This window comes from Onychostruthus taczanowskii, unplaced genomic scaffold, assembly GCF_017590055.1.
Source record: "Onychostruthus taczanowskii isolate IOZ18803 unplaced genomic scaffold, ASM1759005v1 scaffold117, whole genome shotgun sequence".
NCBI lineage: Eukaryota > Metazoa > Chordata > Aves > Passeriformes > Passeridae > Onychostruthus > Onychostruthus taczanowskii.
In genome coordinates, this window is record NW_024498318.1 from 949,312 (window position 1) to 965,773 (window position 16,462).

At 50.2% G+C, this 16,462-nt stretch overlaps 1 protein-coding gene across 7 annotated transcripts in view; it reads right to left on the reverse strand.

Moving 5' to 3' along the window:
- The window catches only part of SFXN5 (sideroflexin 5), a 103,562-nt gene that overhangs the window by 33,857 nt on the left and 53,243 nt on the right, over positions 1 to 16,462 (reverse strand). For 5 of the 7 annotated variants that reach the window (XM_041427624.1, XM_041427623.1, XM_041427622.1 and 2 more), the window contains 2 exons: positions 16,261 to 16,326; positions 2,461 to 2,551 (listed from right to left, as the gene is read on the reverse strand). In XM_041427624.1, coding sequence (XP_041283558.1) covers positions 2,461 to 2,551; positions 16,261 to 16,326 — 157 coding nt within the window. Of the gene's footprint in view, positions 1 to 2,460; positions 2,552 to 10,599; positions 10,915 to 10,939; positions 11,230 to 14,360; positions 14,437 to 16,260; positions 16,327 to 16,462 lie in introns of those variants that run through there. The other 2 variants (XM_041427626.1, XM_041427625.1) reach the window with 2 other exon arrangements.

Genomic DNA, 16,462 nt, shown 5'->3' on the forward strand with positions numbered 1-16,462 from the left:
GCAGAAACACTGCTAATTATGGCTAAACTTGGATTGCATGGATGTCTCAAATGCTCGAGGGTGGGGGGGTGAGAAACAAATAAATATATGTGCAGACAAAGTCATCTGCAGGATTTGGGAAGAAATTGTGATAATGGAAACTGGGCTGGGGCTCCAAAGCAAGGCACCACCCCACTCCTGGGTGTCTGCACGGGTTTTTTCTATCCCAGGGTGCTTTCCACACTCTAAATCTGTCCTTGGGCATCGCCTAAACACAACAATTTTGACCACACACACACACAAAAGCCCAAGGAGACGAAATCCTTCCTCCCTCTCCCTCCTCTCCAATGGGGATCTTTCCATCGGCTTTAATTTCCTTCAGATCAGGGTTGGGATCTTTGGGGTTTTCTGAGGTTTTTTAGCCATGAACATCTCCAGTATAAAGCACACCCTCACCAGTGACAGCCTGGCCTTGGGGCCAGCTGTTCACACCCAGTTCTGGGGAAGAAAAGGGTGAATTGGGTTCCTTGAATTCCCCTGGGCACCGAGATCCTTCCCCTCCTCACCTCTGAGAAAGGACCAGCCCCTCCCTGCTCAAACTCAGGCTTCAAGACCTCCTTCCCTTCCCTGCTTTTCCATGGACCTCCTTCACCCCCCGAGGATGCCCCAACCCCAATCCCAAACCCCTTTTCCAGCAGGGCAACCCCTTGGCTGCTCCTCCAGGAGCTGCTCCCCTGGGTTGCTCTCCTGGATCCAAACCCTGGACCTGAGCAGGATTTTTTGGAAAATTTGGGGTTTTCAGCTGCTACAAATTAACCCCTTCAGTTTTCCAGCTGTCCTCAGCCAGCACAGCTCTGGAGGTCACTGCAGAGGGAGGCAAGGAAGGGAGGAAAACTCTAATTTCACAGAATCATGGAATTATTAAGGCTGAAAAGGATCTCTAAGATCATCAAGTCCAACCATCACTGCCAAATCCACCAGCCCACCTCCTCCTGATCCACCAAATCCTGAGCTCACCCCATCTGTGGGGTTTTTGGAGCAAGAGCTTTACCCCAGTGTTTGGCTTTTCATGTAGAAATAGAGAATTTCTGCCTTTCTGCTGGGGGCTGGAGGTTCAAAAGGAATTGGGAGACACATCTTAATTAAGGGTTTGTCCAGGTCTGCAAACCACAAACCAGCAATTAGTGGGAGGATCCCTGATGTCCTGGCTCATAACGAAGCAAGACAAATAAAACATTAGCTGGAGAATTAATTACAGGCTAAACAAATTAATTATGGGCCCTCAATCAATGCCAACACAAACACCTTGGTGTGAAAGCAGATCAAGCCTGCAGCGAGGATTTGCTGCGTGTCTTGGACTCAAACACCCCTCAGAGCTGCCTCCTGGGGCTGAACTCATCCCTGGTGCTCTCCTGGTTGTAAAAACCCAAGGAAAGCTGAATCCCCCTAAAACAGATCCCTGAAAAGTCCCAGGAAACAACAACAATGCCCTCAGATCTCTGGTGTACAAAGAAATGCTCAGTGCCACCCCCAGAGCACAATCCCTGTCCCCCTGCTCTGCAGGCAGGGCTGGCAGCTGCTTTTGTGGCAGAAAAGAGGGGAAAAAACCCCAGCAGCTCAGGAATTGAGGGCTGGAGGGACACAACAACCAGTTCTCTGCTAAAAAAGGAGCAGAAAGGCCAGAGAAAGCAAGAGCAGCAGACAGGTAAAGGGGCTCAGGAGAGCTCCGAGGATGTGGCACTTGCACAGCAAAGGAAAAACCTGCAAGGAAAATTTGGCATTATATGGCTGGAAAAGGAACCTGGAACAGGGAGCAAACCCCATTTTTTAGTGATTTTGCACCATCTTTGTAAATAAACAAGCTTACACAAAAAATTACCCCAAAGCTACTGGTGATTTCTTCAGAGCTAAAATAACTCAGCACGTGCTGGAGGTTGGAACCACAGGGCCCAGCAAAGGCTGAGTCCAGAGCATCCCTGCCCTCAAACACAGAGCTGATAAAACCCCAATAAAATGCTCCACCAAGCCAGGAGCAGCCTCAGTTCTGCACACACTTGGGCTGCTCTTAATCCGTGGCTCTCAGAAATCTGCACATTCAGGGCAGAACCATTTCTCTGCATTTTATTGTAAAATAGCCACAATGCTGCTGCTTATTTGGCACAGCTCAACCCAGGTCTTGCAAATGAAATGCACACAGGTTGGAATGGTCGAGGACCACTCAGTGCTGATCACTTCTGAAGCTGCTTTAGAGTGCAAAGTGCAGCTGCAAAGCCCGAGGAGCTGCCTTCACCAGCAGCTCTGCAGCATTTTTCTGCCAAAATTCAGCTTTGCAGAGTCCCCTCCCTGCCTGCCCCAGCTCAGGGACCACCACTGAGGGGATACGAGCAGGAAGGGAGGAGTTGTGTCCACCCCAGTGCCTCCTGGCCACCTGAAGGTTTGCAGCCACCACTTGGAATACAAAGAAAAGGAATTTTTCCTTACCGACGGCAGGGAATGGCACAAACCTCTGGATCAGGAGCCGAGTGGCTGGGGTAAACTTGTTTGCTCTCTGGATCAGAACATTAAGGCCCACCTTGGAATGGAGAAAAACAAACCAGAGAAGCAGAGAATTAATGACCAGGAGCAGGGCAGATGGCACAGTTTGGGATCCCTCCCCATGAAAAGGCATTTGAGCACTAAACCTCCCCCAGCTGCAGAGTTTGGCTGTGTTGGGCTCAACCCTTTAGTCAATACAGGGTTAAATCCAATTGCTGAGCTCAAAACAAGGGTTGAACCCAACCATTGGGTTTAAATGAAGGGTTTAACCTAACCTTGGGGCTTAAATGAAGGACTGAACCCAACTCTTGGGCATAAATGAAGGGTTGAACACAACTCTTGGGTTTATCCAAAGTGCTGAACCGAACCATTGGATTGAACCCAACTCTTGGGCTTAAATCAAGGGTCGAACCTAACTCGAGCTTAAATGAAGAGTTGAACCCAACCTTTGGGCTTAAATGAAGAACTGAACCCAACTCTTGGGTTTAAATAAAGGGTTGAATCCAACTCCTGGGCATAAATGAAGGATTGAACCCAATAGTTGGGTTTATCCAAAGTGCTGAATCCAACCATTGGACTGAACCCAACTCTTGGGCTTAAATGAAGGGTTGAACCCAACACTTGGGTTTAAATGAAGGATTGAGCCCAACTCTTGGGCTTAAAAGAAGGGTTGAACCCAACTCTTGGGTTTATATGAAAGGCTTGAACCCAACCACTGGGCTTAAATGAAGGCTTGAACCCAACAGCTGGGTTTATCCAAAGTGCTGAACCCAACCATTGGATTGAACCAAACCACTGGGTTTAAGTTAAGGATTGAACCCAACTACTGGGTTTACACAAAGAGTTGAACCCCACAGTTGGAGTGGACCTGGGTTTAAATGAAGGACTGAACCCAACTCTTGGGTTTATATGGAGGGTTGAACCCAACTCTTGGGTTTATATGGAGGGTTGAACCCAGTGTTGGGATTAAACCCTTCCTAGCTAAAAGATAAGCCAGAAACCACTCCCACACCATCCAGTCCTTCTGGAATTGTCCTTGGCTGGATTTTTGCCCAGTTCACCATCATTTTCCCCATCTACCACAACATCCTTGGGACTGGCAGTCCTCATCTAGCTGGGAAAAACCCAAATTTCACCCAAATTGTGTGGTGGCCCAACACAATTCATTCCTACTCCAAGGGTCTGGACTACACAACCCCATCCAGTGCCAACATTTGGGCTGTAAAGTTTATTATAACCATGGATTTATTTTTGTTGCCTGGTCCAACCCTTGAATAATGCAGAACTCTGCACAGTTCTTCATGGATCTGGGTTGTTGTGGATGTTCATAGAAACACAGAGGAGTCACTGCCTCCTGACTCTTACATTGATAATGCTGAAAGTTGGGAGAATTTCCAACAAAATTGGCTTCGTGCACACGTGAGGTTAAAAATTAACCAAATCTATTCATGGGGAATGACTTCTGTCTTTAAATTACTCTTCCTCGCAATATTTTCTCTTTTTCATCCCCCCACAAAAAAAAAACAGATGCAGAAATGGAACCCAACAGCCCCAACCTGGGAATTTTCAGCTGGAAATGGAAGCCTTGAACAATTTGTGGCCAAAACATTTTCAGCCCCAAATGCAGCAAAATTTAAAAAAAAAAAAAAAAAAAAAAAAAAAAAAAAAAATTCAGCCAAAATAAAAAAGCTGCCAGAAAATAGCAAATTTTGGGTTTTTTTGGGGGGGTTTTTGTGGTGGTTTTTTTTGTTTGTTTGTTTTTTGGGGTGTTTTGGGGTTTTGTTTGGTTTTTTGGGTTTTTTTTTTTGTTTTGTTTTGTTTTGTTTTGTTTGGGTGGGGGTTTTTTTTTGGGGTTTTTTTGGGGTTTTTTTTGTTTTGTTTTGTTTTTTTTTTGGAGGGGGGGGGATTTAAAAAGCAAAGAGAAGCCTTGGAGAAGATATTTTGCAGGCTGCTACATTCTACATGCACATCCCAGCACATCCCGGCGTGCCGGAGCCGGGGAGGAAGAGGGGGAGAAGCACAACTGCTGGGTAAGCCCTGCATGAGCACAGGGCTGCTTCTCCAGCCCCAGGAAATACTTCCAGAGCTTTTCCCAAGGTTTTCAGCCAGACCCAAGCAGGAACTCCTCCTCTTGCCCTCAGCAAATGCAGCCCTAGAGCTGAGTCCAAGAGAGCCATGGTGATTCTGCTTAGTCTGGACAGCAGTGAGGGCTTGTCTTGAACTTCTTCCCCCTCAAAAATGACTGAATAGTTTCATTTTTTTAAATTTTCCAGTTGTTAGGATGAGTCTTTTCAAAGCCAGAACACCTCCAGAAACTTAAACACAGTTTAAAATGTGTGGCTTTAAGAGGAGCCAGTTTTAAGCCTGGCTTTGCTGGTCTGCCCCATGGATTCAGGTATTTAGTCTGGATATGGTTAATCTGTGTCCATGACAAATTTTGCTGGGTTTGAAGACCCTGCTTGGAGGTTTGGTGGAGGATTTGACAATGAAGTGGAAGAGCAGCAGCTTTTGAAAGAGAAAAGCTGAGTCTGGGAGAGTCACCACTGTGAGGGCAGTGAAATAAAAGCATTTTACTTCCAGATTTAATGTGATGAACTCAATCCCCACTTACAGCAACCCCCCCGCTGGGAACATGAAATTAAATGTTGCTGGAGATTAAATCCCATCTCCTAAATCCTCAGCACAAGGGCTGGATATAGGAAACTAATGAGGGTTTGTTTTCTACAGTTTGGAAATTGCTGTGGCTGATCTGTGAACTCCTTCCCACGGGCCATGAGGTGGGATGAGGGTAAACAGGGCAGGAACTGCTCAACCTCAGGCCACCAAAGCAAAAGGGTCGTCAAGGTGATGTTAATGAGTTTAATTACTTGGGACTGGCTGAAGGATGCTGTTGAGGCAAATTCATGATTAAAGACCAACCCCAGGTTTATTGTTGTGACCATCACCCAGTCACTCAGCAGGATCTGCAGCTCTGGTGATGGAAACATGGAGCAGAACCAGGGGGATTCACCCCCACAACCTGGCACAACCACAGAATCACCGAGGCTGGAAAAGCCCTCCAAGACCGAGTCCAACCATCCCCAGCACTGCCAAGGCCACCACTGACCCTGTCCCCAAGTGCCACATCCACTGTGAAGTCCCCCCAGGGATGGGGATGCCACCCCTGCCCTGGGCAGCTGTGCTTGAGCACCTTTGGTGAAGGAATTCTTCCTGAAATCCATCCTAAACCTTCCCTGGCACAGCCTGAAGCTGAGCCTCTCCCATGGCTCCCTTTGCAGCTCAGCCTCTCTGGCAGCCTGCTCCAGAGTCTGACAGAAATCCAGAGTGGTTTGGGTGGGAAGGGACCTTAAAGAACATCCGTGGCAGGGACACCTCCCACTGTCCCAGGCTGCTCCAAGCCCCAGTGTCCAAGCTGGCCTGGGGCACTGCCAGGGATGGGGAGTTATGCACAGAGCAAATTCCTGCCCTGTGACCAGATCAAATCCAGCTTTTTCCAATTGCCTGGTTTGCTGAGGCTTCCTCCTCCAGAGCACTCCCTTGATGTGGCTGAGGGAGCTAGGGGGAGCTGGACACAGGGACACAGGGCTGGACATAGGGACACATAAGTAGGAGCTGGACCCAGGGACACACGGCTGGACCCAGGGACACACGGCTGGACACAGGGACACAGGGCTGGACATAGGGACACATAAGTGGACACAGGGACACATGGCTGGACACAGGAATGGACCCAGGGACACACAGCTGGACACAGGGACACGTGACACCAATAGTTCCTAATGTCCCTCAAAACAAAACCAGGATCAAACACCATCAGTGGGAGAGAAACCTCACCCAGGGCTCTGCTGTGCCTCTGGCAGAATTCTGCCCTTCCTCCCTCCCTCCCTCCTCCTCCTCAAGTGCCAAGGGGCTGGACCCAGGGACACATGGCTGGACACAGGAATGGACCCAGGGACACACAGCTGGACACAGGGACACGTGACACCAATAGTTCCTAATGTCCCTCAACACAAAACCAGGATCAAACACCATCAGTGGGAGAGAAACCTCACCCAGGGCTCTGCTGTGCCTCTGGCAGAATTCTGCCCTTCCTCCCTCCCTCCCTCCTCCTCCTCAAGTGCCAAGAATTCCTGCCTTTTCTTTAGCTCCCAGTTTTGTTTCAGCATCAACAACATTCCCTCAGCAGAACGTTTGTGACATCACTTTGAAGCAGAACCACCAGATGCTGTCAGAGACCAACAGGTCTGATGCCTTTTCTTCTCCCTGTCTCACAAAGTTCTGACCTCGTGTCTACCAAGACACCAATTCTAAAACCATGGGAATTTTTAAAAAAATCCCTGATTTTTTTCTGCCTTTCGATCAAGAGTTTTGAAGCCTGAGTTATGGTATTGAATGCCTGACATTGGCAATGGCCAAGCCCACACCTCTTAAACCCGGCCTAGAGCAGTGAATCCATCCAAGGAGTTATTTTACTTCATATTGGGAGGGAATTTTTATAAAACAGAGGAACCTCAGGAGTCCAGCGAGCATTAGCTGGTAGATGACACCACCCAAATGCTGCTGAGCCACTCTCCAGACTTCATGGACTGTGCTGGAGAAATCTCCACTGATTTAGGGGCTTTAACTCCAGGGCATCCCTGAGCACTGCAGCTGGAGCTGGCTGTTCAAGGGACCTGGAAAGTCAACTTGGAAGGAATGGCTCCAAAGGAGGTTATCCCTCATCCCCTAGTCACCAGATTGGATTAGAACTAATTGGATCTGATGAGTCCCATCCAGCCAAGCTGGAGAAAAGAGCATTAGGAAAAGGAAGGAAAAAACTCATTCATTAGGGCTGGGAGGTGAAGATGGAGGCAGAGAGATGGAAAACTGGGCTCTTTCCCAACTGGAGCTTTCCCAAGCTAAGGAGAACAGAATGGAAGAGTCTAAGGGAAGGGAAAGCAATCAGGATCCGAGTGGGGAAGAAACTTAGAGAGGAGCAAGAGTAAGGGAAGGAGCAGACATCACTCCCAAGACAATTCCAGCAGGGATGACCACAGCAGCCCCACAGCTGGATGCTTCAAGGGAAGAGAATGGTGCAGTCTGGAGCAAGGCTGGAGAAAAGTGGGATTCACACTGGGAACACGACAAACTTGGTTTGGGAGATGGTGGAGCCAGGAGGACGAGGGGCCATGCCCAAGACAAGAGGGTGCTGTCTCATACCAAGCTTTCCATGCACCTGGATCCTGTCCAGAGGCAGCAGCACTGCTGGGGTGGTGGGGATGGGGCAGAGGGAAAGGAAGGGATGAGAGCAGAGGGAAAGGAAATGGAAACATCCCAGCGGAACGAGAGAGAAAATGCTGCAGAGAGGCACATGGAGTTTGGGAGGGGACAGTCACAGGAGGAACCTTAAGGATCATCTACTCCAACCCCCTGCCTTGGACATCTTCCGTCATCCCAGGCTGCTCCAAGCCCCATCCAGCCTGGCCTGGGACACTCCCAGGGATGGGCTTGGCAGGACCCAGCAGGTGCCAGGTGCTCCTAACTCCAGGGACAGGATGAGGATGGACACTGGGAGCATTCCCAGAGAGCCCCATGTCCTTGTCCCCCACAAGGCTGTGCCTTTGGGAATGGCTGCTCAGCTCCAGCGATTTTGGGGCTCCATGCAGGAACTGCCAGGCTGAGTTTCCAGTCTGAGAGATCCCACCACTCCCTCCTGGAATCTGAGAATGAACAGAGAAAGGGATGTGCAGGAACAGCTTTGGAGCAGCGAGATGCAGACTTTAAAGCCAGGCACCACTTCACTTCAAACTTAAACTTCGTTTAAAAGAGAAGTTGATCACCAGCTCCTCGGGTCCACGGGATTTTCCCCCTGCTCCCATGGAGGAGGGAGCCAGGCCACGCTCCATCCCCTCCCATCCCTCTCCCAGCCCCTGACCCTCTCTGGCTGCGGGGCGGTGGGAGGGCTGCAGCTCTCCCGGCCGATTATGGACATCACACCCCATTCACAGGCTGTCAGCGCAGCCTCGCAGACAATTATCGGGAACAAGGAGCTGGATTGGAAAAATCCACAGGGGCGCCCGCACCTGGAGAGGAGAGCGAGAAATGGTGTGTGAGAGGTCAGCGTGCGAGCGGGGAAGGAGGAGCAGCCCCGCGGCACGGGAGGGAGTGGGATTGCTGGAATGGGAAGCATGGGAGTGATGGAGAGGGATGCTGGAAAGGAATGGAATGGGATGGATGGAGAGGGAAGGAATGGGATTAATGGAAAAGGATGCTGGAAAGGGATGGAATGGGATTGATGGAGAGGGAAGGAGTGGGATTGATGGAAAGGGATTGCTGGAAAGGGATGGAATGGGATGGATGGAGAGGGAAGGAATGGGATTGATGGAAAGGGATTGCTGGAAAGGGATGGAATGGGATTGATGGAGAGGGAAGGAATGGGATTGCTGGAATGGGAAGGAAAGGGATTGATGGTGTGGGAAGGAAAGGGATTGATGGAGAGGGGAGGAATGGGATTAATGGAAAAGGAAGGAATAGGATTGATGGAAAGGGAAGGAAAGGAATTGCTGGAATGGGAAGGAGCAGGATTGATGGTGTGGGAATGAGTGGAATTGCTGAAAAAGGAAGGAATGGGATTGCTGGAAAGGGATGGAATGAGATTGCTGGCATGGGAAGGATTGGGATTGCTGGAAAGGGAAAGAATGAGATTGCTGGCATGGGAAGGAATGGGATTGCTGGAAAAGGAAGGAATGGGATTGCTGGCATGGGAAGGAAAGGGATTGCTGGCATGGGAAGGAAAGGGATTGCTGGCTGAACCTCTCCAGGCTGAGCCCCTTTCCCAGCTCCCTCAGCTGCTCCAGGTGCTCCAGCTCCAGGATCCAAGGACACTCCAGCATTCCTGCTCCTCCCCAGCTTTCACCTGGGTTGGTTCTAAACACCCTCAGGGATAAGTGCCCAGCCTGGCACAGCGGTGCCCACTGGGATAACCCAGAGCAGCAGGAAATCCCCCTGGCAGCAATGGCATTTTGGTTTTTGTCCCCCACCTCCAGCGGCTCCTGCAGAGGCAAGATTTGGGGTCAGAAGCAAGAAAGCACTTCCAAAATGAAGAATTCTGGGTCTGCCCATGAAGAACTGCTTCAAACCCTCTCCTGGGGGGCCAGCAGTGAGTCCAGGGTGGGTCATTAGCAGCTGATATTAATGGCATTAATCACCTGAACTTTAACCCCGTGAGGTGAAGGAAAAGGAGCACTGGGGTGCTGAGCAGGGATGTTGGAAGAGCAGGGATCACCCCAAGCCCGGCTGCAGCCATGGTTACACAGCACTGCTGCTCCCTCCCACCCAGAAGAAGACACAACACCTACTTCTGTCAGAATTTAGCTCAGGTTGCTAAGTGAGAACCAAATATTTATTTGTGTCTGTGCTGACGGGCCCACAAACCCCAAAGCTGCCCTGGAATAAACCCGGAGAGAAGTGCCAAACCCTGGAGTGCTGGGCAGGCAGGGGAAGCAGGGAGCCTGGGAACTGGGGCAGAGCACACCTGAGGGGCTGAGCTCACACCTGGCTGGGCTCCCTTTACTGGGGGACAACTTTCCCTGTGCCACAGGAAGCTCAGTGTCACCGTGGCTGTCACCAAGGGGCTTCCTGGCTGAGCTATGTTGGATCAGGTCCTTTTCTGACTCTAGTTTTAGTCTCATGTGAAGGGCAAAACAATACAGATGTTATAATTACTATTAGAAACTATTTCTTAATTGTAATACATTATAAGAGGTTTTTAACCTGTTAGCTTTATAAATACCTTAAAGTTAACCATTTAAAATTACCCTCTTAAGTCCTACTACAACACATCTTTCATAATTGGATTTCTCTAAAGCATCTAATCTTATCTAATCTTCTCTACAAAAGCACCTTTCAAAACTCATTTCTAATTCCATTTCTCTCCCAACAAGGCCTGCCCCATTCCGTAGCACTTCTAAACCAATGTTTCTAATTTCAAAGTTTGTATACAAATACACACGATGAGAACCTTCTACCAAGCTTTACGAATTTCCTGCAAATCCATTTCCCATCAGAGCCCGTCCTGTCCCAGGGAGGGGACAGCACCCACGGCCAGGGTCTCCCCAGGGCACTCAGAGTGGCACCAGGACAAGGAGGGGCTGGCCCAGCACAGCTGCCAGGAAACGTGGCCAGAAGGTGCTGCCAGGCAGAGAAACCCCTGCAGGGTCCCCACAAGGTCCCCAGCAGCACAAGGAGCAGGACTTGGAGCTGCTCCTGGCGGAACCGGGAGCTGCGGTCAGGGAAATTGAAAAGCTCATGGTGGAAGCTCCAATCCCACGGCAAAACTGGGAGATGCTTCAAGGAGAAGGGCCAGAGGGAGCCAGAAGATGAGCCCAGAGGGTTCCAGAGGGGTCAGCCCCCAGCAGCCACCTATCCAAAGGCTGATGGAGGAAGCTCCAATCCCACGGCACAACTGGGAGATGCTTCAAGGAGAAGGGCCAGAGGGAGCCAGAAGATGAGCCCCGAGGGTTCCAGAGGGGTCAACCCCCAGCAGCCACCTATCCAAAGGTCCCGGGGGCAGTGACAGAGCAGGGAACTGGGAATGGCTGCTCGTGGTCCTTGGATGATTTAATTGAGGCCTTTCAGCCCAGCCCCAGGAGTCACTTCTGACCCACAGAGGAGTTTGATCTGAGTCCTGAAGAGCTGAGCAGGGATCAGCAGTGCCAGAGCAAGTGGAGATGGGATCTGGAACCAGGAATCAGAAAATCCTGGAATGGGTTGGGGTGGAAGGGCCTTAAATCCCCTCTCATCCACCCCTGGGCCAGGCTGCCCCAAGCTGCCCTTGGACCCTTCCAGGGATTGCCCAATTTCCCTGGGCAAAAGAAACTTACTTCCACATGGAAATAATAAAGCTGTTATTAATAATTGTTATCTATATAAAATTATAATATCTAAAAAGCAATGTTATTATAATAACAATTGATAATTATTATCTATATAAAATTATAATATCTAGAAAGCAATATTATAATAATAACAATTGACAATTATTATCTATATACAATTATAATATCTAAAAAGCAATATTATTATAATAATATTGGTGCTTTTAGATATTATATATAATATCTAAAAGCACCAATATTATTATAATAATGATTGATAATTATTATCTATATAAAATTATGATATCTAAAAAGCAATTGTTGCCAATAAAATTGGCTTCATGCAGCTTTTTTAATCTTCTAAAAGCATGAAAAATAGTAGAGTAAGAGTGTGTGTGTCAGCTGGAAAGAGCTTCTGTCTAATCCCAGCCCCGCTGATCTGTGCAGCTCTTGGCACTGGAGTACTGGGGGAATAAAAAATTCCAAACATTTCAAACACACTTGGTCTTTCTCAAGTCTTTTTACTTCTCCCTGCCTTTGTTTGCCTTGTTTAGGAAAACCAGCTGGTGTTAATTGCACTTCATGCACCACCAGCATGAACAGCAGCCAGATATCAGGAATTGGAGCCTAATCCCAGGAATCCACTCAATTGTTTGGGGAAGAAAATTACATTATCACTCTTCAGAACAGTGGTAAAATGAGGGAGCAAAAGAAAAGGCAGGAAAGAGGCTGGTTGGGGGGAAAGTGGGATAAAAATAAACTACAATCACAGAAGGAGAAATGGAGATGTTAGAGGATGGAATTCCCAGAGCAGCTGTGGCTGCCCCTGGATCCCTGGAATGTCCCAGGCCAGGCTGGACATTGGGGCTGGAGCAGCTTGGGACAGTGGGAGGTGTCCCTGCCACGGCAGGGCTGGAATGGGATTTGGGATTTGGGATCTGCTCCAGCCCAAAGACCTTTCCCAGCCTTATTTCAAGATTCCTTCACCTGAGTCACGCACAGGAGAAGGGATGGAATTCTGGACCTGGCACAGCTCTGTGCTCAGACTTGGGTTGGGATGGCAGTAGTTGGAGAGAAAAGGAAATATGGGGAGAGAAATGTGGAATAAAAGAATAGTGATTCCTCCCCAAATTCACCCTGCAGGGCTGGAAATCAGGAGTTGTGGTTGTAGCAATTCCTCTCTCTCTAAAAAGGGAAGAAAATCAGGATATTTCCCATTTAACTGCAGGACAGTGAGGCCAAACCCAGCCCTGATGGAGCAGTGTGCTTGTCCCTGGTGTGAGGCACAGCACAAATTCACTGCTCTGTCCTCTCTGGGCTTCTCCAGGCCCTTTTCCACCAGCACACAGGGAAGGGTCTCCCCACATCCCCAAGGCTCCCTGCTCTGCAGGGCTTTCTCCAGGCTGTGAGAGCTGTCAGGGGTTTCAGGACAGCATTCCACACCTTCAGGAGCGTTCCCACTGGGATGTCTGTGGGGACACACTCACTGCACACCCCTGTGCCATCCCTGCTCCGCTGGGGAGGTTTTCTTCCAACATCAGAGAGGAGAAGAACCTCTAAAGGCTGCTGCCCTTCATGGTCCACGTGGAGGAAAAGCTCCCAACATCCAGAAGAACCTTTAAAGGCTGCTGCCCTTCATATTTTACATGGAGGAAAACCTGCTTCCAACACCAGGACAGAAGAACCCCAGAAGGTTTTTGCCCTTCAGCTCCACGTGGAGGAAAACCTCCCAAAATCAGGATAGAAGAAGAAAACCTGAAGGTTTCTGCCCTTCATGTTTCCCATGGAGGAAAAGCTCCCAACATCAGGGAAAAGAACCCCTGAGGTTTTTGCCCTTCATGCTCCACATGGAAGAAAACATCCCAGCCTCCAAGAGGAGAAGAACCTTTAAAGGCTGCTGCCCTTCATGGTCCATGTGGAGGAAAAGCTCCCAACATCAGGGAAAAGAACCCCTGAGGTTTTTGCCCTTCATGCTCCACATGGAGAAAAACATCCCAACATCCAAAAGGAGACCCTCTAAAGGCTGCTGCCCTTCATGGTCCATGTGGAGGAAAAGCTCCCAACACCAGGAAGGAGAAGAACCCCTGACGGTTTTTGCCCTTCATATTTCATGTGGAGGAAAAGCTCCCAACATCAGGGAGGAGAACACCAGAATGTTTTTGCCCTTCATGCTCCACATGGAGAAAAACATCCCAACATCCAAAAGGAGACCCTCTAAAGGCTGCTGCCCTTCATGGTCCATGTGGAGGAAAAGCTCCCAACACCAGGAAGGAGAAGAACCCCTGAAGGTTTTTTCCCTTCATATTTCATATGGAGGAAAAGCTCCCAACATCAGGGAGGAGAACACCAGAATGTTTTTGCCCTTCATGCTCCATGTGGAAGAAAATATCCCAACATCAGGGAGGAGAAGAACCCCTGAGGTTTTTGTCCTTCATGTTCCACAGGGAGGAAAACCTCCCAAACATGAGGAAGGAGAAGAACCCCTGAAGGTCTTTGCCCTTCAGCTCCATGTGGAAGAAAACCTCCCGAACATGAGGAAGGAGAACCCCTGAAGGATTTTGCCCTTCAGCTCCATGGGTAAGAAAAGCTCCCAACATCAGGAAGGAGAACCCCAGAAGGATTTTGCCCTTCTCCACCCTGGACCATCCACAGACCCACGGAACGCTCCTGCCTGTCCCTGTGGCACTGTTCCACACACCCAGGGCACCCTGGTGGGATGCCAGCCTGGGGACAGGGTGGCACTGCCCAGGAGGCAGCAGCTCCCCCCTGCAGCGAGATCCCTGCTCGCACCAGGCCGAAACGCCCCAATTTTATTCCCTACACATCTCAGGGAGCTTCTCACACCTCTCTGCACAGGGGTGTTTCCCACAGCACCCCACAGTCCCTCCTGCAGCCTGGAGCTGCTCTGAGCAGCCCCAGGAATTACCCAGATGCCCGAGCCCTGTGCCAGCCGTGCCAGCACGCACGGCTCCACACCCACGGGGTCCTTACCAAAGCCTCCCAGCTGCTCGGGGGACAAAGCTCTGCCAAGATCCTTGTCCGTGTGTCCCGCCCCTCTAATCTGCCCCTGTTCCAAGAGGGAGAGGAGCATTAATGCCAAAACCATGGATCAGCAGCACCGGAGCGTGCCAGAGCTGGAACGGGGGGTGTGAGGGACAGCAGCACCTCCAGCTGGGGACTGTCACCTCGGGGACTCACAAGGTGACAGAAATGCTGGCCTAAGCACTGAGGAGCTCAGGGAAACCATCCCATGCTTCCCCAGGAAGCTGTGGGTGGAAAAACGAAGCGTTGAGGTTGTTAGGATGGGGTTAGGGTTAGAACTGAGCTGGAAAATTGAGCACAGCTCCTGGGTGAGGGAGGTGGGAGCTCAGGTGAGCCAGGCTGGGGGCTCAGGTAACCCAGATTGGGAGCTCAGGTGAGCCAGGCTGGGGGCTCAGGTAACCCAGATTGGGAGCTCAGGTGAGCCAGGCTGGGGGCTCAGGTAACCCAGATTGGGAGCTCAGGTGAGCCAGGCTAGGCTGGGAGCTCAGGTAAGCCAGATTGGGAGCTCAGGTGAGCCAGGCTGGGCTGGGAGCAGGGTGAGCTCTGCAGGAGGGGACAGCAGAGGGGACAGGAGCAGCAGTGCCCAGCACACAGAGTGAGACATGGCAAACCACCCAGCACAGGGGTACCCAATAAAATGGAGTTTTCCCTCAAAACCTCGAGGCCCTTCAACAGCTACACACACTTTGGAAAATGGTCTGGCAGCTGCACAAGGAGCAAATTCTCTGTGACCTGAAAAAATGGGGAAATGTCTTGGCCAGAGGGAAAAACACCAACTGCTGTGGGACCTTTAATGTTCCAGAGGAAAAGGTACAACCACTCAGTTTGGGGATAATTTCAAACCCCAGAGTAAGGAATAACTTTCCCAAGCTGCTCCTCCAAACTGTTCCTGCCCCTTTGGGAAGGGCTGATCCTGCTCCTGATGTCAACCTGTGCTCCTGGGAATGTACTAAAAGCCAGAAGAGCTTGATTTTAGGAATGTCAAAAGCTCCTCTCTCACAGATTATTTCACACAGAACTACAGAGGAGGCCCCGGAGCTGCTGCAGGGCTGGAGCCCCTCTGCTCTGGAGCCAGGCTGGAGAGCTGGGAGGGTTCCCTGGAGAAGGGAAGGCTCCAGGCAGAGCTCAGAGCCCCTGGCAGGGCCTGGAGGGGCTCCAGGAGAGCTGCAGAGGGACTGGGGACAAGGCCTGCAGGGACAGCACACAGGGAATGGCTCCCACTGGCAAAGGGCAGATTGGGCTGGGATCTTGGCAAGGAATTCCTGGCTGGGAGGGTGGGCAGGGGCTGGGCTGGAATTCCTAGAGAATCCCTGGATCCCCGGCAGTGCCCAAGGCCAGGCTGGACACTGGGAGCAGCCTGGGACAGTGGGAGGTGTCCCTGCCATGGATGGGTGGCACTGGCTGGGATTTGAGGTCACTTCCACCCAAACCATTCCAGGGTTCATGCCATGACCTGAACTCCAGCTCCAGCTTGAAACACATCCACGGGGAAGATGTAATTCCACCCCCAGCAGAACATTCCAGAGCTCTGCCTCTCCTCTCCTGCCACCCAGGGCCCTGCAGCCTCGAGGTCTCTAAATTAGCCTGGTTAATTAATTCCCCACCAATTAATGCACGAGGGAGAGTGGGAGTTCACAGAGCAGCCAAGGCACAGTGCAGGAGGGGCTGGATTCTGGCTCTGCTGCAAAGCTCGGGCATGCAGGGCCAGCCACACCCCAGGTGACAGCATTTGCTGGTTATCAAGACGGAGTTAAGTCAATTAAAAGATATCAACATGCTCAGCAATCCAAAAAACATCTCCCAAGCAGCTCCTTAGTCATGAAATCCAGAGATATAAAGAGTTACCCACTGCTATTGAGACAGCACTTATGACAGCTCCCAAGTAGCCCTGGATGAACTTGGATGTCGGAGAAGGCTTTGGAAAGAAAAACAAAACATATTTTCAATAAACAAACTTTTGGTTATTCAACCCATTTTTTTCCTTTTTTTTTTTTTTTTGTTTGTTTGTTTGTTTTGGTTTGCTTGTATTTGTTTCAGAGCAGAGACAGGTT